Raw genomic sequence first — 25,695 nt, 5'->3', positions numbered from 1 at the left:
GTGGAGAGATCAACCAAAGGACTTATATGCATGCATATAAGCCTAACCAAGGGACACAGATACCAGGGGGTGAGAGCATGAGCGGGGGAGGGGGGGCAATGGGGGGATAAGGACACATATGTAATATCTTAAAAAGAAAGAAAGAAAAGAAAACTAACAAAATGCTCTTGGTGGCTTTGGGTAGAGGAATAAAGCATATTTTGACACCCACTCTTCCTCACACACAGCACAGGCATAACATCTTTAGTCTGAGCCCGTGGACTGACACCAACATGGCTAATGGTGTATCTGTATTTCTTCATGTGAGGCCCAGAAATAGCAGAGATAACAACTGAGACAATGAAAGGAAACACATCCTTGGAGATTAATTGGACAGGAAGAGTTTTATTAATGAACTCCAGGATGGATTGATGACAGAGAAATGAAGAGACTAAATGAAGTAGAATACAAGAGTTCACATTGGGCAAGAGCCAGGATAAGGAGCTGAAAGAAAGAAATGAAAAAAGGCCATATAAAGTTAGAGAGAAACACACCTCCCTTCTTCCATACCAGAAGAGCAAAAAGAGTATAATCTCATGTTTTTTCAAGTCTAAATAAATTATAGTTACTACCATGAACAAAGCTACAAAGGCTGTCCTGCAAAGGAAGGAGAAAGAGATGCTACTGGGATGCTACTGACACGTTATGTATACAACTAGAGGCCTGGCACGAAAGTGTTCTTTTGCCTTATAGGGGGAGCATTGATTGGCTGGCATGGCTCAGTGGTTGAGCGTCGACCTATGAGCTAGGAGGTCATAGCTGGATTCCTGGTCAGGGCACATGCCTGGGTTGTGAGCTCAATCCATCCCATGTGGGGTTTGCAGGAGGCAGCCGATCAATGATTCTTTCTCAGCATTGATGTTTCTATCTCTCTCTCCCTTTCCCTTCATCTCTGAAATCAGTAAAAATATATTTTAAAAAAAGAAAGCTGCAGTATATAACAACTAACAAAAATTCAGAAATTTCTCTTTGTATTATTAAATTTTTATCCTATGTGTTTATTCTAAGAAGATTTGATACCTGGAGAACTAGTGTCCCAAATCAACTAAAATAGTAATAAAAGAACTCTTGGATTTGAAAATTAAAATAATTCCCCAGTAAAATAAAAGCAACATTTTCAATTTTGTAGTTCCTTGTTTTAAGGAACATTTGTTAAAACCTCTGGGATTAAAAATGTGTTACCAAACTGTATAGCACTCTGGAAAAAAAAAAAAGTTGAAATATTTTCTAATATTGTTTATTGAAACTTACTTCAAAGAGATGCTGCAAAGGATTGGACTGGAGCTTCTCTTCATAGCCAAACAGTTGGAAGCCAGTCCCCAGAAGACCTACCACAATAATCCATAAGTGAAAACATAAAATGGAACAGTAGAGATCAGTCATGGCAGGGAACAGGTATAGTTCTACAAAAAGATCAATCTCCCATAATTATGTATCTTGAAACATTGCAAAACACATGCTATCACCTGCTACCCAATAAACCGACACAAGTCAAATTCAATATATTGAATCACAAGTTCAATATATTGAGTTACTGAAATTAACTTTACAGAAACCAATAGACTATGAGGTGATCAAAGGCAGAGGTAAAAGTAATTTATCTTTGTACTAACAGTGCTCAACACTTCCCTAGCAAACATAATAAAAGTAGCATTTGTTGAGCAGCTAATGCTGGGGAAAACCAAAAATTGCCCCCGCTGGACACTGGGCACTCAAAATTTGTGAAAACTAACTGATGGCAAGTGATTTCAAAACTTTCTTTTTAAACTTGTAGCTGTTAAAATAAAACAAAGGTAGAAATTCTCTGGATATTATAATATCACTTCTTACACGAATAATTAATGAAAACAGTAAAAGATAAAACTCAAAACACCCCTGGTTACTTCTCTCATTCAAGGTGACCAACCAACAAAATTCTTTTATTTGGCCATATTTTTGCCATTTGACAATTTTTTGGGGGGGTAATCTTTGGTGGGAAGTTCAGCATTCAGTGACAGTGTTAGTTTGAACCCTTTTAAAAATTAGTAATTAAAGTTTATAAACAAGCAATGACAATGCCTAACTTGGAATGTGAATATTTATACTCTTAAAATATTTTGCTAAAAGATAATCACAATTTCAGTTTGAAAGGATATCTGCAGCCTGGGGTCAACAGCAATAAAAAGTAGTTTAATTATTTAAAAAAACATGTTTCTACAAGTGTATCAATTACCAAGCTTCAGCTCTAAAGGAGCTACTGCCACTGGGCTTTGCTGATTGGGGTACATTTTTCTACATGGGCTCAGCAGAAAGTGGGATGCTACTGACAAGTTATGTATACAACTAGAGGCCCGGTGCACGAAATTCGTGCACTTTTGGGGGAGAGGTCCCTCAGCCTGGTCTGCACCCTCTCGCAGTCTGGGAGCCCTGGGGGGATGTCTGACTGATGGCTTAGTGGGCCTAAGCCATCAGTCGGACATCCTTAGCATTGCCACAGAGGTGGGAGAGGCTCCCACCATTGCCGCTGTGCTCACCAGCCAAGAGTCCAGCTTCTGGCTGAGAGGCGCTCCCGCTGTAGGAGAACACTGACCACCAGAGGGCAGCTCCTGCATTGAGTGTCTGCCCCCTGGTGGTCAGCACACATCATAGTGACTGGTCATTCCACAATTCGGTCATTTGCATATTAGCCTTTTATTATGTAGGATATGCTGTAGATGAGGCCTCCTAGAACCATAAGAAATGCAAAAAATTCACTGTTAACTCATTCTCAAATTGCCCCACTTAAAATGAAATTGCCCCCACTGTGGGGCATGTGCTGCACCTTGGGAACCACTGGGCTTGACACTTTTCCTCTCGGACCTTCATTTCTGAATACATATGCATATACCATGGGAATTGTAATCTCTTCTCAGCCTACCTCACTGGGTTGTCATGAGGAGGTTCTGAGCTAATACACCTAGAAATGTTTCATCAAGTAAGTGGTGTCTAAATGGGAAGAGGTTATTATTTTTAAGCTCACGGGTACCCTTGCAGGTAGCAGGTGCTGATTAGGGGAAGAGGGCATGATTGTTTCCTGGGACTGTAGCTATGGAAGCTTTGCAGAGGGTTCCGCAGGCCTCAGAGGGGCGGGTTCTGGCCAGCAGCCCTGTAGCAGTGGTTGTCCCTGGAGGTGCTGGTGGGGAGCAAGGCCTTAGGGGGGGTGCTAGGGTGGTGGTGCGGCTGAAGGGGGAGTAACTGTCAAACATTCCTGCTTGGCATCATTCTTTAAATTGTACATGGCTGTTTCAAGCTGACCAGCTCAGGGCGGGGCTCCAATCTCCTGGAATGGGGTGGGGGCCAGGCCAGGACGGAGCCAGGCAAGCTAGGAGGGCGGGTTTAGCTGTGCCCCCAGCGAGGTTCAGCGCACTTCTGCTGCGGAGATGGAGCTGCTGCTGTCGGGGGGAAGGGTCTGACCCTGGGGGACTACTTAGGCCTGCCTCCACTCAGGTCTGGAGTTGTAGGGAGGAGAGGCACGCCCAGCCTCAGTGAAGGGGGCCTGGTAGCAGCGGGCCATGGGCCCCGGAGTTACTGACAGGTGGTCGCTGGCGTGCTATTGTTGTGGGCGCCTCTGGCGGGGGAAGAGATTGGGAGTCGGAGGTGCGGGCTGCAGCTACCTCCGAGGCTGGGTCTTCTCCCCACCCAGCCAGCCTCCCTGTTCCCCCAGAGGTGCGGGGGCTGGGGTAGAGTGTCCGTCCGTCCTCCTGGGGGTGCGGGGGCTGGGGCAGGGTGTCCGTGCAGGGGGATTGAAAGAGCTCCCGTGGCTGCTTCCTCTTCCTCTCCTCAAACCCCCGGGAACTTGCCTCCAGCTGCCCGCCCCCTGCTGCACGCACAGCCCCATGCTGGTCTGTCAATATGCAAATTGGGCCGAAACCGGTTTGGCTCAGTGGATAGAGCGTCGGCCTGCAGACTGAAAGGTCCCAGGTTCGATTCCGGTCAAGGGCATGTACCTGGGTTGCGGGCATATCCCCAGTAGGAGATGTGCAGGAGGCAGCTGATCGATGTTTCTCTCTCATCGATGTTTCTAACTCTCTATCTCTCTCCCTTCCTCTCTGTAAAAAATCAATAAAATATATTTAAAAAAAAATATATGCAAATTGGTTGTTACTGGGACGACACCATAACAAACAATTAGCATATTACCTCTTTATATGTATAGATACTTTGGAGCTTAGACAGGAACTAGAAGGATGACTAAAATATGTACCAGCTCTATTCACTTTCAAGCAAAAGCAAATATGATTGTGATTCAGGGTCTTGGGAATAAGCAGGGTGTGGAAAGATGCACAGAGTGTTCTAAAAAACAGAAATAGGAAAAGAAAAGGCCAATTCCATTTAACATTTTACCTAATATATTTTCAAAACCTCTGTGCCTAGGTATCTCTGCCAACTTTCAATAAGGGATAGCTGAAACAACCAAAATTAAAACTCTTCAACAATGACGGTTATAATGGAAATGTTAACAGGTCATTAACCACTGTAGTCCTTTAGAGAAAACTACAATAAAATCCTGCAGCTAAAATTCCATGAATATCATCATCACATATTTGCTAATGCCTGTGAAATGCCTAAATCAGACAAACTAACATAAAGTAGATACCATCTATTAAGTCTGTTGAGCCTAGAGCAGCCGTTTGGCTGTTCTATCCGGCCCACGGAGACGAAAGAGCGGCGGGTTCTCTTGCTCTCCCCTCCGCTCCTTCACCAGCAGCAGTGTTAACATGGCAACGTTGGGAAACACGGCCGCAGCTCCTTCTTCTGAGTCCAGTTTAAGAGCCCATTGTGGCCCTCGAGTCAAAAAGTTTGCCCACCCCTGGCCTAGAGCCTAAACCTCTGCCAGCTGTTGTGAACTACAGATAGATTTTTTAAATGCAGGGCATGTTTTCTGATTCCTCCACAGTGAATACAAGGGCACTATTAACAGGTTCAAATTTATCCACTGTAAGGTCTAAAAAAGATTTTTATTGCCGAACCAGTTTGGCTCAGTGGATAGAGCGTCGGCCTGCGGACTCAAGGGTCCCGGGTTCGATTCTGGTCAAGGGCATGTACCCTGGTTGTGGGCACATCCCCAGTGGGGGGGCGTGCAGGAGGCAGCTGATCGATATCTCTCATTGATGTTTCTAACTCTCTATCCCTCTCCCTTCTTTGTAAAAAATCAATAAAATATATTAAAAAAAATATTTTTATTAACTAAAAGTATAATATTCACAAGAGAAGGTCCTGATAAGTCTGTCTTTTGAAAGTTTTGATTCCATTTCACTAGATATGGAACATACTATTATCAGTGAACTTTAGAACTAGCAGTGTACACTGCACTTTAAAGAAACTTTAAAATATTACCTAGCCTTTCTCTTGGATTAGGATTGTAAAATACGTTCCAGGACAGAGTCATTCATCTTTCTGAGTGCCTCATATGTGCCAGGCACTATGGATACAAAAATAATTAAGACACACTCCATGCCCTCAAAAAAACATTGTGTAGCAGGGAAAGAAGGACAAAAATAAGAAGACAGTAAGACAGAAACCTCTTTGAATAGAGCTGGGTACTAGGAACTTGGTGATGCAAGAAGGTGGGCAAGGGTGTGTCTGGGTGTCAGAATGCTTTAGACGTGACAGTGTAAAGCAGGGGTCCTCAAACTACGGCCCGCGGGCCACATGCAAATACAAATATTGTATTTGTTCCCGTTTTTTTTACTTCAAAATAAGATATGTGCAGTGTGCATAGGAATTTGTTCATAGTTTTTTTTTTAAACTATAGTCCGGCCCTCCAACGGTGTGAGGGACAGTGAACCAGCCCCCTGTTTAAAAAGTTTGAGGACCCCTGGTGTAATGGCTAGATCTTAAAACAAACATAGTAGTTGCCAGAGATTTTTAAAAACTTGCACTTCACATGCTTTCAGTCCTTTCCTGCCTTAGCAACTACATTTATCTTGCCCTTCTTATACCTTAATTTCTGGTGTATCTGAACTAGGAATGTTTCTGACTGAACTGGACATTGGAGATCATTTGTGGCATTCATCTGTCTGGATCTCACTCCTCTTTTCCCTCTAGGCCACCGGCCCAGGATATAAAAACAGATCACTCCTCACATAGAATGGCCCAGAAGGGGCTGTGGTTGACAAGGGTGTATATAGCTAGACCTATCTTCTTCCCTGTGTACGCACTCCTCCATTTAACTCACAAATATAAGCGATTTTTCTTTAATAAAACCACAAGAGGCCTGTATTATCAAGTGTTTCTCTGAATGTGTGAAGTTTCCTCACCCAAACTTACTTGTGTGGTGAGAATTACTCTAACAAATAAAATACAAGATTTATGCAAAAGAGCCATTAGGGAAAAAAATGTAGGAGGTACTATTTTTTTAAAAAAATATATTTTATTGATTTTTTTACAGAGAGGTAGGGAGAGAGATACAGAGTTAGAAACATCGATGAGAGAGAAACATCGATCAGCTGCCTCCTGCACATCTCCCACTGGGGATGTGCCCGCAACCCAGGTACATGCCCTTGACCAGAATCAAACCTGGGACCCTTCAGTCCGCAAGCCGATGCTCTATCCACTGAGCCAAACCGGTTTCAGCAGGAGGAACTATTTTATCTAATGGGATTCTGCGCAGATGACCAAGTGACATGATATTAAAACATATTAAATTTAACAGTGAAATGAAAAATAAAATCTTGAACTTACTTACCAAACTGCATACCCCAATCTCCAAGGTAATTTATTCTCGTTACTTGATGTCCTAAAGCTTCTTTGAGATTTGCTATGAAATTTCCTAGTAATGATAAAATATACAGTTTCTCATTCTTGTTAAACATTTTGGCATAGGAATCATGTGCTTCTCTATTATCAAAATATAACACAGAAAATTTTTTTGGCAAAATTTACCAGCTCGGTGTTTTTTTTGTTTTGTTTTGTTTTTTAGTAAAACTTTCATTATTGTGTTTTCATCTATGTTATGGAAAGTAAGGCATTATTGGGCGGGTGGTTATTACAAGAAATCCTCTAACTTTCATAAGAACAGAATTTTCATTAACATTAATGGGAGTTGGGAACACGTTAGAGTAATTGCTATTCCAAGTTAATCCCAAGGGCAGAAAATAATACTGTTTTAGTAATTAGTAAGGAATAATTTGGCTGTGCCCTACAGAACCTGAGCCATACTGGTTTTAGTTTTAAATAGCTCACTTTAACTTCCTTCAATCACTGAAGTCCATCTTCTCATGCCTGCTCCCTAACAGCACACAGCAGTCCAAGGCTTCCCGAACGGCCAAAACTGGTTTGATATTCAACATCTATTCCACTTTCCTTCTAGTGTGCACTCAACATACTGCAGAGGCTGGAAACCTAAAAATTACATTTCCCAGAATCTCTTGCAGTTAAAGTTCCAGAAGTAATTTAGCTTTAGCCAATCAGATATACTTTGCATGAGATTCAGAAGGTGGAAGCGGAACTACTTCTATTATTTCTGACAAACATAGTTGTGGAGCTTGTGTGTATGTGACCACAAATAGAGGGCCTGGTGTCCTACCATGTATCCTCCAAGGTAACTAACTGAAAGACTGAGAATGAATGGGGCTGCCTCTTTTGCTAGTATGAATTCTAGAAGGCAAGGCGGGACTAGTGGAGTTTCCTGACTACGGCAGTGGCAGCATGATTCTAAAGTAGTGGAAGTGATTGCAGAAAAGGGAGATGCTTCGTGATGACCAAGCTCATGGTATAGTTTTAGGAGTAATTTTTGCCAGCTTAATCCAAAGCTTCTTCAGCACTCCCAACAACTTTGTAAATTAATCAATATCCTGTAGTAAATCCCTTCCTGCTTTTACTAGAGTAGATCCAGTTTTCTGCAAATAATCCCTCATCTCTATGTATATCTGACTTAAATTACTGCAGCTTCCCTATTTCAAGGTCTTCCCAACCTATAGAGTCCCAGCAACAGGAACCACCTCTTCAGGTGGTACTCAGACTGTATTCCTATTTTTTCTTAACACCTTATTATGTTACAAATCCAACTGAAAGACTGAACCTAGGCTTTTGGAACCGACTGTCTAATTTCCAATCCTGGCTATGATACTTAGCTAGCTATGTGATTTTGGAAAAGCTATTTTTGGTATCTGTGTTTCCTCACCCATAGACTAGATAGAAGCATCAGTGATAAGAGAGAATCATTGATCTGCTGCCTCCTGCGCACCCCTTACTGGGGATCGAGCCTGTAACCCGGGCATCCCGATGGGGGACATTGAACTCTGACTGCCTGGTTCATAGGTCAACGCTCAACCACTGAGCCAGGCCTGCCAGGCAACAGTCTCTTTTTTAAAACAAAATACACGAACAAAAAAATTGGGGAGATTACTGTCATCTTCACATAACTATTTTCATATTTTCTCCATATGCATACATATTTTTTAAAAGTTAAAGTCATAACAAACATTTCAGTTAAAACTGTTTCCTGAGTTAATCTTGAAGTTTTGAAACAAATTTCTTTTTTCTACTTCTAAACCAGTTTTCCCCATTTATGAGCAACAGGCTCATATAAATTTGAACTTTTTGTCCTATTGCTATTTAAGCATTAAACCATTAGGTAGTATTATCAAATGTGCCCCAAAGACTTGTTTAATATTTTCTGTGAAACGACACTTACCTATGATGGTAGAACGCAAATGTCCAACGTGAAATTTTTTGGCAACGTTAGGTGAACTGCAAATAATTGCAAAAGTTATATTTTTGTGCTAAGAACAAAGGTTCTAAAGTGAACTAGGTCATGCCTCCATAGTTCAATACAATTGGGGACTAAGGCCTTTGGTAATTTAGGGCAAAGATAAGTTAAAAATTACAAATTTAGAGCAAAGATAAATTAGAACTCAAAGAATCATGTGTAGTGAAAATGACCCTGTGATTCATGAGGCTGTACCATACACAGAAGTGGCAAACTGAAGAAAACACAGATACATTTAAGGATTCAAAAAAAGATGAAGAAATTCAGAGATATTGTTTTTGACACAATGTTGACTATAGGGAATTAAATTTAGTGCACCAGTTAACAAATCCTTTATCCTTTTAAAATTCAGGACCCCAAAGAAATTTACTCTGTGTGGTAATATGTATCAATATTTACTGGATCAGAAATTAAAATATAAAATTATTCATGCATTAAGCTTCCCAGAATAATCAGAAATCTGATTCACCACTTAAAATTCTCAGTCATCACCTTTATCACTACTCTGTGTGTTTTGAGAAGTTGTAATCAATCATTTAACACTACAAGTGCTTCTAAGGCACTCACTACCTGAGAGGCAGTTTTATGCATTAACTCATTTAATACTCATAAGAGGTGTGAAGTAAGGTACTCTTATTCTACAGCTGAGGGAACTGAGACAACAAGGAAAAAGAGATAAAACAAATGTGGCAATATGTTGATGACTTGAATCTTAGTGCTGAGCACATGGGATTTCCTTACACTTCTCTGTTTTGTATATGTTTGAAATTTTCATAAGTTTTTCAATACTAAAAAGGTAAATTGACCGGGAAACCAGAAACATACATAAAACACTGGTTTTATGAAACTGTGTAAGATCTGTGATACTGTGAGAATAAGAACAAGGTGATCCCTAGGATTGCCTTAAAAGCAACTCTATGAGCTAAAGCAGAAAAGCTCATAGCACAAAATGTTTATATTAGAAAAGAAAAAAGGTTTCCAATCAATAATCTAAGATTTTCCTTTAAGAAACTAGAAAAAGAGAACCAAAGAGAGCAGAATAAAAGAGAATGAGACAGAGGGGAAAACCAAGATGGCGGCATAGGTAAACACCAGAGTTAGCTGCCTCGAACAACCACTTCACAAATACAACTAAAAGATGGAACGCACATGGCCCAGAACCACAGGAAGACTGGCTGAGGGGAAATTCTTCAACTAGAAGGAAAGAGAACAGCATACGAGACTCAGAGGAGGCGCAGTGCGGAAAATACAAAGGTGCAGAGGTACGCGCGGAGCGGGCTGGTAGCTGAGGGCGCGGTTGTCGTTTTCAATCGGGAGGGAGTCTCAGATTCTGAGCTCCAGTTCTGGGCGAGTCTCTAGGGACCCAGACTCAAACGGGAGAAGCGGGACTGTCTGGCATCGGTCGGAACGAGAGGTCAGCTTTCTCTCCGAGGTTTGCAGCAGTTGCTGGGACTTTGAGAAGCAGAGCCTCTGGGGACAGGACTGAGAGCAGCCATAACTGCTCCCTCCACCCGCCCTGTTGATCCCATTCGACCCGCCCCGCCCAAGCACTGCGTAGAGCCATTTGCCAGATAGCCTCAGGCAAACGCTAGATTAGCACCTCCCTAGAGGACAGAAGTTTTCCCACTGCAGACACAGCTGATTCTCACAGCCAGTTGGCCTGGAGGTCAAATCCCCCTCGTATTAACTACAACAATCAAGGCTTAACTACAACAAGGCTGCCCACAAAGACCACTAGGGGGTGAACCAAGAAAGCATAAAAAATGCGGAGACAAAGAAACAGGACAAAACTATCAATGGAGGATATTGAGTTCAGAACCACACTTTTAGGGTCTCTCAAGAACTGTCTAGAAGCCGCCAATAAAGTTATTGAGATCCTCAAGAAATCTAATGAGACCCTCGATGTTGTGATAAAGAACCAACTAGAAATTAAGCATACACGGACTGAAATAACGAATATTATACAGACTCCCAACAGCAGACCAGAGGAGCGCAAGAATCAAGGCAAAGATTTGAAATGCGAAGAAGCAAAAAACACCCAACCAGAAAAGCAAAATGAAAAAAGAATCCGAAAATACGAAGATAGTGTAAGGAGCCTCTGGGACAGCTTCAAGCATACCAACATCAGAATTATAGGGGTGCCAGAAGAAGAGAGAGAGCAAGATATTGAAAACCTATTTGAAGAAATAATGACAGAAAACTTCCCCCACCTGGTGAAAGAAATAGACTTACAAGTCCAGGAAGCACAGAGAACCCCAAACAAAAGGAATCCAAAGAGGACCACACCAAGACACATCATCATTAAAATGCCAAGAGCAAAAGACAAAGAGAGAATCTTAAAAGCAGCAAGAGAAAGAAACTCAGTTACCTACAAGGGAGTACCCATACGACTGTCAGCTGATTTCTCAACAGAAACTTTGCAGGCCAGAAGGGAGTGGCAAGAAATATTCAAAGTGATGAATGCCAAGAACCTACAACCAATATTACTTTATCCAGCAAAGCTATCATTCAGAATTGAAGGTCAGATAAAGAGCTTCACAGATAAGGAAAAATTAAAGGAGTTCATCACCACCAAACCAGTATTATATGAAATGCTGAAAGGTATCCTTTAAGAAGAGGAAGAAGAAAAAGGTAAAGATACAAATTATGAACAACAAATACGCATCTATCAACAAGTGAATCTAAGAATCAAGTGAATAAATAATCTGATGAACAGAATGAACTGGTGATTATAATAGAATCAGGAATGGACTCACTATTCTTGGTGGGGAAAGGGGTGTGGGAGATGCGGGAAGAGACTGGACAAAAATTGTGCACCTGGGGATGAGGACAGTGGGGGGGTAAGGGCAGAGGGTGGGGTGGGAACTGGGTGGAGGGGAGCTATGGGGGGAAAAAAAAGAGGAACAAATGTAAAAATCTGAACAATAAAGATTTACTAAAATAAAAAAAATAAAAGAGAATGAGACAAATAAAAGCAAAAATCAATGAAACAGGTAAAGACAGACAATGTTCTATACTATAAGTGTAGTGGTGGTTACATGAACTGTACATCTTTACCAAAACTCATCAAATTATATGTTGAAATATGGTGAACTGTATTGTATAGTATGTAATTATACCTCAATAAAGATGATTTTAAAAAAATCAACAGACTACTATGAAACAATAAAAATTACAAACCGCCCTGGATGTTCAGATATTAAAGGAGCATAAGATAGATTGTTCTGTGAAAAAAAAAAAAAAAAGGCAAGGAGAACAATATATAATGTGTGAGATCTGTTTATAAATGCAAAGACTATTTCTAGTTGGATAAATAAGAAAGTAGTATTGGTGACTGCCCAAAGAAGAGAACCAGGAAATTGGATGAGGAAGAGACTTGCTTTTCACTGAGTATCCTTTTGCAATCTTTGATTTTTTTCAAACTAGGTATTTATGTTACGAGGAGTTTTTTTGCTTTCACAGAGCTTTTATATTTTTTCTTCAGGATTAGAAGAACTCAATCTATGTAGGTCTTTAGCCTTGATAAAAGATCACTTGAAATCATCAATTTGCCATTCTCTGTTACCATATTCCTACTGGGAAGGGAATCAATAAAATGGAAAATACAAATTCAACTCCTTTGGCAACCAAAGTAGCCGCAATGAATGAATTACAGTTTGGACAACTTATTGAGACTTATAAATAATTATTTCATGTAACTTTCTCAATTTTGTAAGAAAAGACAAATATTATTGCTCTTATTTTCCAGACAAGAAGAGACCAGGGGAAAAAAGCTGTCTCATCTGAGATCACCAAATCAGTTACTAACAGTCAAAACTGGTACTCTCATCTTTTGGACTCTCATTTTACCAATCAGAGGTCCTCAATCTGTTCTCTGAGAACACTTCAGACTGGGAACAGCAGAGGATGGGAGAAGACTGTGTTGAGGAAACTGCTGACTGTGCTCCTGCAGGTTTGATCTGAACAAAATAGGAAAGGCTGACTTTGCAGAGAGGAGAGGCAATAGGAAAGGCTGACTTTGCAGAGAGGAGAGGCAATAGTAGCTATCTACAAGTTTTACACCACCTACCAGGTACAGTTATCTACTCTGGTACTTCATCACATTGCTCCGACATCTGACAAAATATTATGACAATCAACACTGTATCAGGGAGGCAGTAAAGGTTACATATGTAGGCTTCAGAATCAGTTAGCGCTATGACCCTAAGCAAGTTAGTTGACATATTATCATCAACATCTTTATGCAAGGAGCAAGTTTCTTGAGCACAGTGATTATATCTCTTGCTTTTGTGGGGAAAGTTGCCTGGTTTATTTAAGATAGTACATATTTAAAACATTCTCTTCAGTCATCTCATTTTCAGGAGAAATTCAAGAATAATGTTTTCTATCAATTTTGCCCCATCCCCCACCTGTTTGTCTCTACTTTGAAACCACAATGGTAAGCCCCACAGTAATTAGAAAACTTCTGAGGGAGGGGCAGCTATGGTCATCCCACAGCAATGCCAGAGAGCAAAGATGGCTGCTGGGAAAAGGACCCTGCCTTCATCAGCATTCAGATGCTCATTTAAGTTCCAGCCCTCCGTAACTGCTATAGAAAAAAAGTTGAGAGGGACAAATCCATAGGCAAATAACACCAGAGAAAAAGCCTACAGAATACAACTCAAATAGAACAGGTTATTTTTAGATGTTTCTTACAAGCATAAACAAAAAGAGCAGTACAATGGAACCTCGGGCCTTGAACTTAATTCCGGAAGGCTGTTCGAAAACTGAATCATTATTTCTCATTAGAAGTAATGTAAATTGAATTAATCTGTTCCAGACTCCCAAATGACTCCCTTTTTTAACCTTTCTTATATATAGTACATGTCTAAGGTACTATTTAATCTATAAATAAATACTTTAAAAACAAAAAGGACATGAAATATAAATGAAAATTTAATAATAGGACATAAAATGTACAGTAAAAAATGAAAATTTAATAAAATAAGCAGTAACAAAACCAAAAATACCAAAGACCACCAAACACAGACACACACAAATATTCACAGCACACTTTCCGGGGAGGTTAACCATGTGAGGTTTAGTAGTAAACTGACTCATACTCGCCCATTCTTTCCTTTGTCGGCCTAGAGAGAGGTGACTGGTCATACAGGTATGAGCATGAAGGGTGTTGGGTCGAGAGGTGCATTATTTGAGGTGGGAGGCGTTAGAGAACCGAGGTTTGATTGCATACGGGAAATGAAAACTGAGGAGAAAAGCCAGAGAATCAGTGAGTAAGGAAGACTAAGGTTTTGGTATTTTGAGCTTAGTTGGGGAGGAGAGATGGTAACAGTGAAGTGAAAATGAGAAAGGTGTTAGGAGTGAGCCTTGGTGGCAACTTTTCAAGTTTCAAGAAACTTACAGTGGCATTATTTCAAGGATGTATGCATGGGAACAGATATTGTCCCACCTCCCTACTGATTTTCCTTTACTATTGGTTAGGTAACAGCAAGGAGCGTGAGTAATATAGCTAGTACTGAAATGTATCACTAGAGAAGACGGTGCTGTGTTCTGCATCAATTTAAAGACGTTAATTTCGTGAGCCCTTATATGGTAACTACTGGCTGGATGCACTAAATTCGTGCAAGAGTAGGCCTTCCTTCCCCCGGCTGCCAGCACCAGCTTCCCTCTGGCACCCAGGACCCGGGCTTTCCTCTGTCCACTGGCAGGCACCTTGGGACCCAGGCTTCCCTAGCAGCCCTGCTTCGTCCCAAAGGTTGTCCAGAAGGACGTCCGGTCTAATCAGCATATCATGCTTTTATTATTATAAATAGTAAAACTCTCATCTGATCAGCTAATTGATTAACAAACACATAAGAAGAATAGGCACTGACCTGAATTCAACCACGATCTTCTTCTGGGGAAGACCAGAGAAAAGCTCACTTTTTAATCCATATTTTGAACCATCTTCGATAACTTGTTTTAACACTGTCTGAAAAGTAAAGGTTGGGATTTAATGATAGAAAAAAACTGTAGTTTTCTTAAGTACTCTGCTACTGGAAACTAGACGTTGCTAGTTTGCTCATTCTAATTTGTGGAACTGAGACGTTTATAGCACTGTCAGCAGCATCACCTTCTTGAGTTCACATCTGTGCTCTTTTATACATGCTGTCTGTTCCTCCTCACAGTGATTGATGAAGTAAATATTTTACAGGTGAAGAAACAGAATTTAGAGAGGTTAAGTACCTGCCAAAAGTCTCACAGCAAGTAGTAACAAAGAAACCAGAAGCAGCATCTGAATATTTATTGACTGCATACTATATGTCAGGCACTATTCTAAGTATTTTCTATGTATTTACTTTTTTAATCCTCACAACAATCTTAAGAGATAAGTATCATTTTTACAAATGAGAAAATAAAAGCACAGAGAGGTTAAGTAACTTTCCAAGATCATACGGCTAGTAAAATTGTTTTCACTCCATAGCTAACTATTGTATGCTGCTACTTTTTTTGATACTAATGATAACAAGCAATGGTAGAAAACAAATAAAACATAATTCAAATGCTTATCCTAGACAGGAGAACCAAGATGGCGGCATAGGTTAACGCCGGAGTTTGCTGCTTTGAACAACTACTTCAAAAGTGAAACCAAAAAACGGAAGGGACATCACCCAGAACCACAGGAACGCTGGCTGAGTGGAAGTCCTACAACTAGGAGGAAAGAGAAACGCATACGGACACTCAGAGGAGGCGCAGTGCTGAAGAGAAATTCTGAGGTGCGGAGTGCGCGGAGCGGGCTGGCGGTGGAGGGCGCGGTTGTTGTTTTCAATCGGGAGGGAGTCGCAGACTCTGAGCACCAGATCCGGGCGAGTCTTTAGGGACCCAGACTCAGGCGGAAGAAGCGGGACTGTCTGGCTTCGGTCAGAGCGAGTGCAGCTTTCTCTCCGAGCTTTGCAGCGGGTGCTGGGACTCAGAGAGGCAGAGCTCCTTGGGACAGGACTGAGAGCCGCCATAACTGCTCTCTCCGGCCCACCCTGTTGATCCTGTGCGACCCGCCCCGCCCAAGCCCTGCACAAAGGCATTTGCCGGATAGCCTCAGGCAAAGGCATTTGCCGGATAGCCTCAGGCAAAGGCTAGATTAGCACCTCCCTAGAGGACAGAAGTTCTCTCACTGCTGACACAGCTGATTCTCATAGCCACTTGGCCTGGAGGTCAAACCCTCCCTGGAATTAGCTACAACAATCAAGAGTTATCTATAAGACTGCGAACAAAGACCACTAGGGGGTGCACCAAGGAAGCATAACAAAATGCGGAGACAAAGAAACAGGACAAAATTGTCAATGGAAGAAATAGAGTTCAGAACCACACTTTTAAGGTCTCTCAACAACTGTTTAGAAGCTGCCGATAAACTTAATGAGATCTACACGAAAACTAATAAGACCCTCGATCGTATATTGGGGAACCAACTAGAAATTAAGCACACACAGACTGAAATAACGAATATTATACAGACGCCCGACAGCAGACCAGAGGAGCGCAAGAATCAAGTCAATGATTTGAAATGCGAGGAAGCAAAAAACATCCAACCGGAAAAGCAAAATGAAAAAAGAACCCAAAAATGCGAGGATAGTGTAAGGAGCCTCTGGGACAGCTTCAAGCGTACCAACATCAGAATTATAGGGGTGCCAGAAGATGAGAGAGAGCAAAATATTGAAAACCTATTTGAAGAAATAATGACAGAAAACTTCCCCCACCTGGTGAAAGAAATGGACTTACAGGTCCAAGAAGCTCGGAGAACCCCAAACAAAAGGAATCCAAAGAGAACCACACCAAGACACATCATAATTAAAATGCCAAGAGCAAAAGATAAAGAGAGAATCTTAAAAACAGCAAGAGAAAGACAGTCAGTTACCTACAAGGGAATACCCATACGACTGTCAGCTGATTTCTCAACAGAAACTTTGCAGGCCAGAAGGGAGTGGCAAGAAATATTCAAACTGATGAATACCAAGAACCTACAACCAAGATTACTTTATCCAGCAAAGCTATCATTCAGAATTGAAGGTCAGATAAAGAGCTTCACAGATAAGGAAAAGCTAAAGGAGTTCATCACCACCAAACCAGGATTATATGAAATGCTGAAAGGTATCCTTTAAGAAGAGGAAGAGCAAGAAAAAGGTAAAGATACAAATTATGAACAACAAATATGCATCTATCAACAAGTGAATCTAAGAATCAAGTGAATAAATAATCTGATGAACAGAACGAACTGTTGATTATAATAGAATCAGGGACATAGAAAGGGAATGGACTGACTATTCTTGGGGGGGAAAGGGGTGTGGGAGATGTGGGAAGAGACTGGACAAAAATCGTGCACCTATGGATGAGGAGAGTGGGTGGGGAGTGAGGGCGGAGGGTGGGGCGGGAACTGGGAGGAGGGGAGTTATGGGGGGGGAAAAAAGGAACAAATGTAATAATCTGAACAATAAAGATTTAATTTAAAAAAAAAAAAAAAAAAAACAAATGCTTATCCTATCTAATAGAGGGAATATGCTAATTGACCCTCACACCATCGCAAAGATGGAGGCGCCCAGAGCCAATAAGGAGGGAATATGCTAATTGACTGCCATGCCCTCAAAGATGGCGGCGCCCACAGCCACACGATGGAGGTGCCTAGTTCCCTCGGCTTCGCCAGGGCGGCAGGCACATGGCAAGGCCGGGCCCAACCCCAGGCAGCCCGGCCTTGCTGCACGCTTGCCACCGGAGACCCCCAGTCCCCTCAGCCGCCCAGGGCTGGCCCGAGGTGCAGGTAACCAGGGCTGGCCGAGGCTTGCGCTGCCAGCAGTGGCAACAGCAAAGATGTGATGGGGGCATCACCTTCCCCTGATCCCCAGGTCGCCTCCTGCCCCTGAGGGCTCCCAGGCTGTAAGAGGGGTCAGGCCGGGCTGAGGGAACCCCCCTCCAGTTCATGAATTTTCATGCACCAGGCCTCTAGTTGGCTACATAAGTAAATAAAAACAGGAAATCATACAGAAACTGCCAAAACATATTCCAGGTTAATTTTTAGTTATTAAGACAGAACTAGTGTACAGTTCACAAAATTCATATTTTATTACTTTTTTTGCTAATGGTGACGATTTATTTACTTCAAGGCTTTAAATTTATTGTGCTAGACTTTAATTTACTCTTATATTGGTTTTGCTTCTCAAATTGGATTCTGAGTCCTAAATGTGCAGCTTATGATGTAAAGAATTTCACTATCATAGGTTAAGATGGTCGCTTAATGGAAAAGGCAGAGAGGTAAAAGGAAACAGCAAAGCAATACTTTTAAGATACATCTACAGAGTGCTCGGTTCAAGTCTAGATGCTTTTATGTTATCTTTAAGACTCACAATCTTAGAGGTGGGCAACAGCTGTAAAAACTAAGGTTCAGAAACAGTATGTATTTGCCCAAGGACACAGAGAAAATAGTATTTTCTTCACTCACATTGTACAGTAGGACACAGAGATAAAATATTAGTAAATATATAGACATTAAAGAGAATAGTGTCTGTCATACACTGAGGGCCGATTAAATGTTAATTACTCCAAGAATATGGGCAACAAGAAGACTGCAAGTGGGGAGGTAAACAGTGAGAAGAAATTCATTCTCAAGATTATTCTAAAGTTAAAGTCTAAGCATCTTTTTCATTTTCCATTCCTTTTTATGTAATGGATGGTAGACTCCATAAATGGTAATAGCAATAAGTTAGAATTCTCTTTTACAAGTGACTCTCCATTTGTTGATTTCTCTGGCACAAACAAAAAAAATAACTAATAAAAAACTATCTTATATGCTTCACTTCCAAACGTTCCTTTAACAATTTGACTTATCTGCCACCTGGAGCTTTTTTCCTCTACTGTTTCACTGAAAGTGCTCTCCAAATCAAAATTCCAAATGCCAAACCTAAATGAATGCTTAAATTTTATTATATTACTTTTATGAATACACTCTTTTGTAAAATGAACAAATAAACAATTAAGGTAAGGCTAAAGTCTAGAGTTCCTTTTCATCATCCACCCTAACCGCCTCGGTCCCTTCTGGCCTTCTCCAGGGTAACCACTTTCATACACCATCTTAGCTGATGATTACTTTCTTCTCCTTGCAACTATCCTTCCTCCTTGGTTGTTATGACATCACTCTCTACAGATTTTTACTTCTCAGTTTCCTCTGTAGGTTCCTCTTCCACTGTCTGTCCCCACCACTCCCCACCCTGTACTACTTCCTTGCTTCTAGCTCCTTACTTTACACATCTCCTAGGTAGGAATTGCTAACACTTCAACTACTACTCACCTAACAAAATCTCTCCTGTGCCACAGAGTGATATATACAGCTCAGGATTAGACAGCTCTCTCAGGCACTTCAAACAAAATAGTATACTTCTCTTCCTTCTGCATTCTCCATTTCCATGACTTTTACCCCCAGCTAACCAAGTCTGAAACCTAGGAGTTCCTAAGATTTACCCTTTTCCCTCCCTAATATTCACAACCAATCATCTACTAATCCCCAAGCCCTGCTCATGCTCTCTCCCAAAAATTATAGTTATCCTCTGGCCTTGTTTAGACCCTCATCATCTCAGCTACACCACTACAAAACAATTACACCTTAACTACCTTCTTATATAATGTACATATAAATACATGGTTGGCTTTTGAAGAATGTGGGGGCTAGGAGCGCTGATTCCTGGTGCAGTCAAAAATGCATGTATACTTTTGACTCCCCCAAAATACTAATAGCCTACTGTGGACTGGAAGCCTTACCAATAAAGTCAGTTAACACATTTTTGTATTTATATGTATTAAATACTGTATTCTTACAAGAAAGCTAGAGGAAAAATACTAAGAAAATCATAAGGAAAATACATTTACAGTACAGTGGGGCCTTGACTTATGAGTGTCCCGACTAATGAGTTTTTCGAGATATGAGCCATCTCTTGGCTGATTTTTTGCTTTGAGTTGCGAGCTAAAATTCGGGTTACGAGCCAGCTTCAGATACCCCACCGCTAGTTGGCGCAGCGAACGTCACAGTGAACGCCACAACATCAGCCCAGCATCACGTGTCTCACTCATTCACTTTTTTATTTGACATACGAATAATTTGAGTTATGAGCTCCGTCATGGAAGGAATTAAACTTGTAAGTCAAGGCCCCACTGTATTTATGAAAAGAATCCACATATAAGTGGGCCACACAGTTTAAACCTGTGTTATTTAAGAGTCAACTGTTTAACTATTAAAACTAAATTTCATTAGTGTAATACCAAAAATCATCACATGTACCAGCTGTGGTACACATAACATACCATGAAAAATGATTACATAGAAAAAGCTAACACTCTTCATGCAGAGCATATAAAGCCTTTCACAGTATATAATTTCATATCTTCTCCCATGCCATCCTGTGTGCAAAACATAATCATCTGCTGATTTCCAGACAATGCCATGTTCTTGACTGCCTGCACTCTGGCCCAAGCTGTCCCCTTTGCCTGGAATGCCTGCCCTTGTACCTCCTAGGTATATTCTTCATTTTTACCCCAATTCAAAGTTATCTCCTCTCACCTCAAGACAGACCTAATTAGGTGTACCTTTTTTTTAGCCTGGATTGCAACTTTAATTTTGTTTTATTTCTTAAAGTATTACAAAGAGTATTACACGTCTCCTTTCCACCCCCCCCCCCTTGACATTCCCCCGGCCTCTCCCACCCCCCAGTGTCTTGTGTTCATTGGTTATTCTTATATGCATGCATACAAGTCCTTCGGTTGATCTCCTACCCCACCCTCAACCCTCCCCAGGCTTCCCACTGTAGTTTGACAGTCTGGTCAATGCTGCTCTGCCTCTGTATCCATTTTTGTTCATCAGTCTATAATGGTCCTTATTATCCATAAATGAGTGAGATCATGTGGTATTTTTCTCGGCTTCCCAGGGACCGTATCAGTCTCACAGGGGCCGTCTAAGTCTCACGGGGGCCGTCTCAGCCTCACGGGGGCCGTCTCAGCAACACAAAGTTTGGCATTCTGTCTTTTGTTGGGCAGCTTCTTGCTGGACAAAATCTCCAGGCGTTCTTGGTGGCTGAATATCTGGTATGCTTGCTTGGATTTCGTTTTCTACTAAGTGCACAGACTGCTTGTCTGCCGTCTCCCAGTGTCCCATGTGAGACTGGATCTGGTGGACCTGTTTGTGCGTTTGCTGGTACATCGGTTCCACATCGCCGGCCCAGACAGGCTCGGCTCCGGCTCTGGCTTCCTCTGAACCTGATTTCTGCTTCTTGAGTGTGTCCCTTATGTATGTGAGGAGTTGAAATCTGCAGTCTGTGTCAGGCTGCAAAAGCGCAGGTGGTTCCTTTTGTGCCACTGGCACAGCTTGGGTGGGGATGTAAATTGAGTAGGGCGGGGTCTCTGGGAATCACCAGGGCGGAGCAAGGGGCAATGGCTCTCCGTGACTCCTCACCTCGCCTCTTCGCGATTCCGCGTCTCCGCGTCCCAAGTGCCAGCGAGCATCTCCGCGAGAAAACCACCCTCACTCTCCGACCCATTGCAAGGCCGTCCGCCTCTCCCCGTAGAGGTCTGGGACCTCAGAATCCCGCCCCAAACAAGCTCAGTGGATTCGAGAGTCTGCAACCCCTTCTGATTGAAAAAAACCTCGCATTCAGTTGCAGCCCTCCTGGCGCGCAACTCCGTACCTCCGTTCTTGGAGCCTCTGCACAACCTACTCAGTCTCAATGCTCTTCTTTCTTTCCTTCCAGTTGTAGATCGTCCACTGGGCCAGCTTTCCCATGGTTCTGAATGATAGCTGTTTGTCTTACAGTTGGTAGTCTCGATGTTGTTGTGGGAGGCAGCACGCACAGGTCTGTACCTTATGCCACCATCTTGGTTCTTCCCCTGGATTGCAACTTTAAACGCCTCCATGATATTAGCCATCTTATTATCATACCCATCACGCATTACACCATTTTTTATGCTTTCTTTCTCTCTTAATATTTTTTTTTTATTGATTTCAGAGAGAAAGGGAGAGGGAAAGAGAGATAGAAACATCAATGATGAGAGAGAATCATTGTTAGGCTGACTCCTGCACGCCCCTCACTGGGGACTGAGCCCTCAACCTGGGCATGTGCCTTTGACCGGAATCAAACCTGGGATCCTTCAGTCCGCGGGCTGACGCTCTATCCACTGAGCCAAAATGGCTAGGCCTATGCCTTTCTTTTTTTATTGTAAGTTCCTAAAAGGCGGGATCTATGTAGATTTCTATAATATAGTCCCTGATAAATAATAAGCAGGAGGCTTATTAAATTAGTGGCCACACAGAAGAAAACTATTAACTATAGAATGTCAGTGAGCTAGTAAAGTTTCCTTATATTCCAATAGATGAACAAGCTAGAGGCCAATTGATTCATCAATAAGAATGTCTAAATGTAAAATGTACTCAGTAAACTTAGGTGCATAATGAGTTTATAATAAAAAATTAAATCTTTCAAAGGTTTTACTTTTTGGAATGCTTTAGCAAATTAATATTTTAATTGGCTGACATTTTTTGTTTGTCTATCACCATCACTTTTCCTGTGGATGACTTTTGTCATTTTATCTAACTCTGCTGGTTGCTATTTCTGTACAGTTCTCAACAGGATTTGTAAATAAGCTACCACTAACTATTTGTCTACTCAATTCTTTGGTCAATAGTAGAGAAGTGTTTAATTATTCATTCTTTCCGTGTGTTCAGCCAACTGGCACTACACATGAATTAAATGCATCCTGACTGCCTATTGACAAACTTAATTAGTCAAATAATGAGCAGAATTAGAACCACTTAAATTAGTATCATTTCTTCTTCTTCTCAAGTCTTGATAAAGTAATTTGGCAAATAAAAAATGCATTTGTACATGTAAAATAAAATGTCATCCACTGTATTTCTAGGGCACACCTAAAAAACAGGATTTTATTTGCCCTTTTCCTAGTTAAACTCTTATTTTCTTTTTTCTCTCCCTAGACTGAATTAATTATTACTCAAAGTTATAGTTTCTCTTGAAAGTCATCCTTTAGCTACTAACAGGTGGAAGTTTGGTAAAAGTGATAGTTCTTCACAGTGTATGAACTGGTCACATAATCTTCTAGCTTTGAAAATGTATGGTCTAGTCCCACATATCTGGCAGTTTCTATTGCCTTTAATTTCATATTTTAGCTTCCTACCCTTGAGAATGATTTATATGAAGAGATTTTAAGCCACTATGTATGATCCAAACTTAAGCTAACATTTAATCATCCCTGGTGCTGCCTGTGCTAATAATTCAATTGCAATTCACGGACAGGTAATGTTTCATTCCGTCTAAGTTTATACACGTGTAAGCAATGACAAATTCACAATTCTCTGCTTGAGGAGTAAATTCTGGACATAGATCATTGGCTACATGTCAATCTTGCCAACTCTAAAACGTAAAAAAAAAAAAAAAAAGGAAAAGAGACTTACAATGGTCCTAAAATGGTTGAATTTTTTTCTTGACATGATCTCAAAAATTCATTAGACATGCAAATGATCACAGTTGAAATTAGACTTTGAGCAAAGAAGTATTATCATTTAAAAATTATAATTTAAATTAAAAAAAAATAAAAGGCAAAAAAAAAAAAAAAATCTAGAGCCTACTGCCATTGGTTGATAAAATATAGAAGAGGCCCCCAAAGAGACTATTTCCCAATACGTTCACACAAGCCATTTGTAATTATGATTGTATTGCCAATAAAAATAATGTTCTGTTAATAAAAAAATTATAATTTATAAACACAGGTACATTCAATATTCTTTTCTTAGTCTATGGGTGTTCGCTGCTCTAGGATGTACCTTTACTGTGACACTGAGAAGGCCTATGTGAGCAATCTGCTCATTCTTTTAAAACAAAAATCACACTAAGATCCAGATTCTCAAGGCCCTAACTCAGGGGTGGACAAACTTTTTGACTCAAGGGCCACAATGGGTTCTTAAACTGGACCGGAGGGCCGGAACAAAAGCATGGATGGAGTGTTTGTGTGAACTAATATAAATTCAAAGTAAACATCATTACATAAAAGGGTACGGTCTTTTTTTTAAATTTAGTTTTATTCATTTCAAACGGGCCGGATCCAGCCCGCGGGCCATAGTTTGCCCACGGCTGCCCTAACTCTTATTCTCTCCGTTGTCAACTGAGAAGAATTTGGGAATATTTTTTAATAAGTAAGCAAATGGGCATCCTTAAACCAGAGAAAATCTATTTAATTGTAATAAAGCATGAAAATCCATGGCCATTAAAATTTTAAATTATTAATATATGCTGTGCTTTAAAATACAAATCACATCTCTTTCAGCTAAGCCAGCTGTAAAGGCAAACTCCGTCTACCACAGTACATTTTCCCATCTTAGAAAAAACAAAAACAGTACAATACTGCTGCCTACCAAATGGCCTAAAGTTTGGTAGGCACTTTGGTGAGCTGTATTTATACTTCAACAAAATTAAGTCAACTATTAGAAAAGTCACTAATTCAAAAAATGGTAAATTAGACTCACTGGTTTGCTTAATTGACATGAAATGTTATCAAGAGCCTAGCATGTTGTAGACACTTTGTAAAAAGCTCAAAAAGAATTGTTCCTTCTTGTCCTTGTGACTGATTTTGGTTAACTAATTTACCTTGAAGTAAGAGTGAAAAAAGATAAAAGAAAAAAAATAAAAGATCTAGAGATAAGTATAAAACACTATCTCTCTTTCAGTGAAAAAATATATTACTAGGAGAAATTGTTTTGAGGAGAACCAAGATGGCGGCATAGGTTAACACCGGAGTTTGCTGCTTTGAACAACTACTTCAAAAGTGAAACCAAAAAACGGAAGGGACATCACCCAGAACCACAGGAACGCTGGCTGAGTGGAAGTCCTACAACTAGGAGGAAAGAGAAATGCATACGGACACTCAGAGGAGGCGCAGTGCTGAAGTCAAATTCTGAGGTGCGGAGTGCGCGGAGCGGGCTGGCGGTGGAGGGCGCGGTTGTTGTTTTCAATCGGGAGGGAGTCACAGACTCTGAGCTCCTGATCCAGGCGAGTCTCTAGGGACCCAGACTCAAACGGGAGAAGCGGGACTGTCTGGCTTCGGTCAGAGCGAGGGCAGCTTACTCTCCGAGCTTTGCAGCGGGTGCTGGGACTCAGAGAGGCAGAGCTCCTTGGGACAGGACTGAGAGCCGCCAAAACTGCTCTCTCCGGCCCACCCTGTTGATCCTGTGCGACCCGCCCCGCCCAAGCCCTGCACAGAGGCATTTGCCAGATAGCCTCAGGCAAAGGCTAGATTAGCACCTCCCTAGAGGACAGAAGTTCTCTCACTGCTGACACAGCTGATTCTCATAGCCACTTGGCCTGGAGGTCAAACCCTCCCTGGAATTAGCTACAACAATCAAGATTTATCTATAAGACTGCGAACAAAGACCACTAGGGGGTGCACCAAGGAAGCATAACAAAATGCGGAGACAAAGAAACAGGACAAAATTGTCAATGGAAGAAATAGAGTTCAGAACCACACTTTTAAGGTCTCTCAAGAACTGTTTAGAAGCTGCCGATAAACTTAATGAGATCTATACGAAAACTAATAAGACCCTCGATCTTATATTGGGGAACCAACTAGAAAGTAAGCACACACAGACTGAAATAACGAATATTATACAGACGCCCGACAGCAGACCAGAGGAGCGCAAGAATCAAGTCAATGATTTGAAATGCGAGGAAGCAAAAAACATCCAACCGGAAAAGCAAAATGAAAAAAGAATCCAAAAATGCGAGGATAGTGTAAGGAGCCTCTGGGACAGCTTCAAGCGTACCAACATCAGAATTATAGGGGTGCCAGAAGATGAGAGAGAGCAAGATATTGAAAACCTATTTGAAGAAATAATGACAGAAAACTTCCCCCAC

At 41.2% G+C, this 25,695-nt stretch overlaps 1 protein-coding gene across 1 annotated transcript in view; it reads right to left on the bottom strand.

Moving 5' to 3' along the window:
* The window catches only part of RARS2 (arginyl-tRNA synthetase 2, mitochondrial), a 73,887-nt gene that overhangs the window by 31,652 nt on the left and 16,540 nt on the right, over positions 1 to 25,695 (bottom strand). The window contains exons 5-8 of the mRNA XM_059701001.1: positions 14,644 to 14,741; positions 8,696 to 8,751; positions 6,746 to 6,829; positions 1,291 to 1,367 (exon numbers count right to left, since the gene is read on the bottom strand). Coding sequence (XP_059556984.1) covers positions 1,291 to 1,367; positions 6,746 to 6,829; positions 8,696 to 8,751; positions 14,644 to 14,741 — 315 coding nt within the window. The remainder of the gene's footprint in view (positions 1 to 1,290; positions 1,368 to 6,745; positions 6,830 to 8,695; positions 8,752 to 14,643; positions 14,742 to 25,695) is intronic.

Source organism: Myotis daubentonii, chromosome 6 (assembly GCF_963259705.1).
Source record: "Myotis daubentonii chromosome 6, mMyoDau2.1, whole genome shotgun sequence".
NCBI classification, from domain to species: domain Eukaryota; kingdom Metazoa; phylum Chordata; class Mammalia; order Chiroptera; family Vespertilionidae; genus Myotis; species Myotis daubentonii.
The sequence above is the reverse complement of the archived record's forward strand: the minus strand, read 5'-3'. Positions and strand labels throughout refer to the sequence as shown.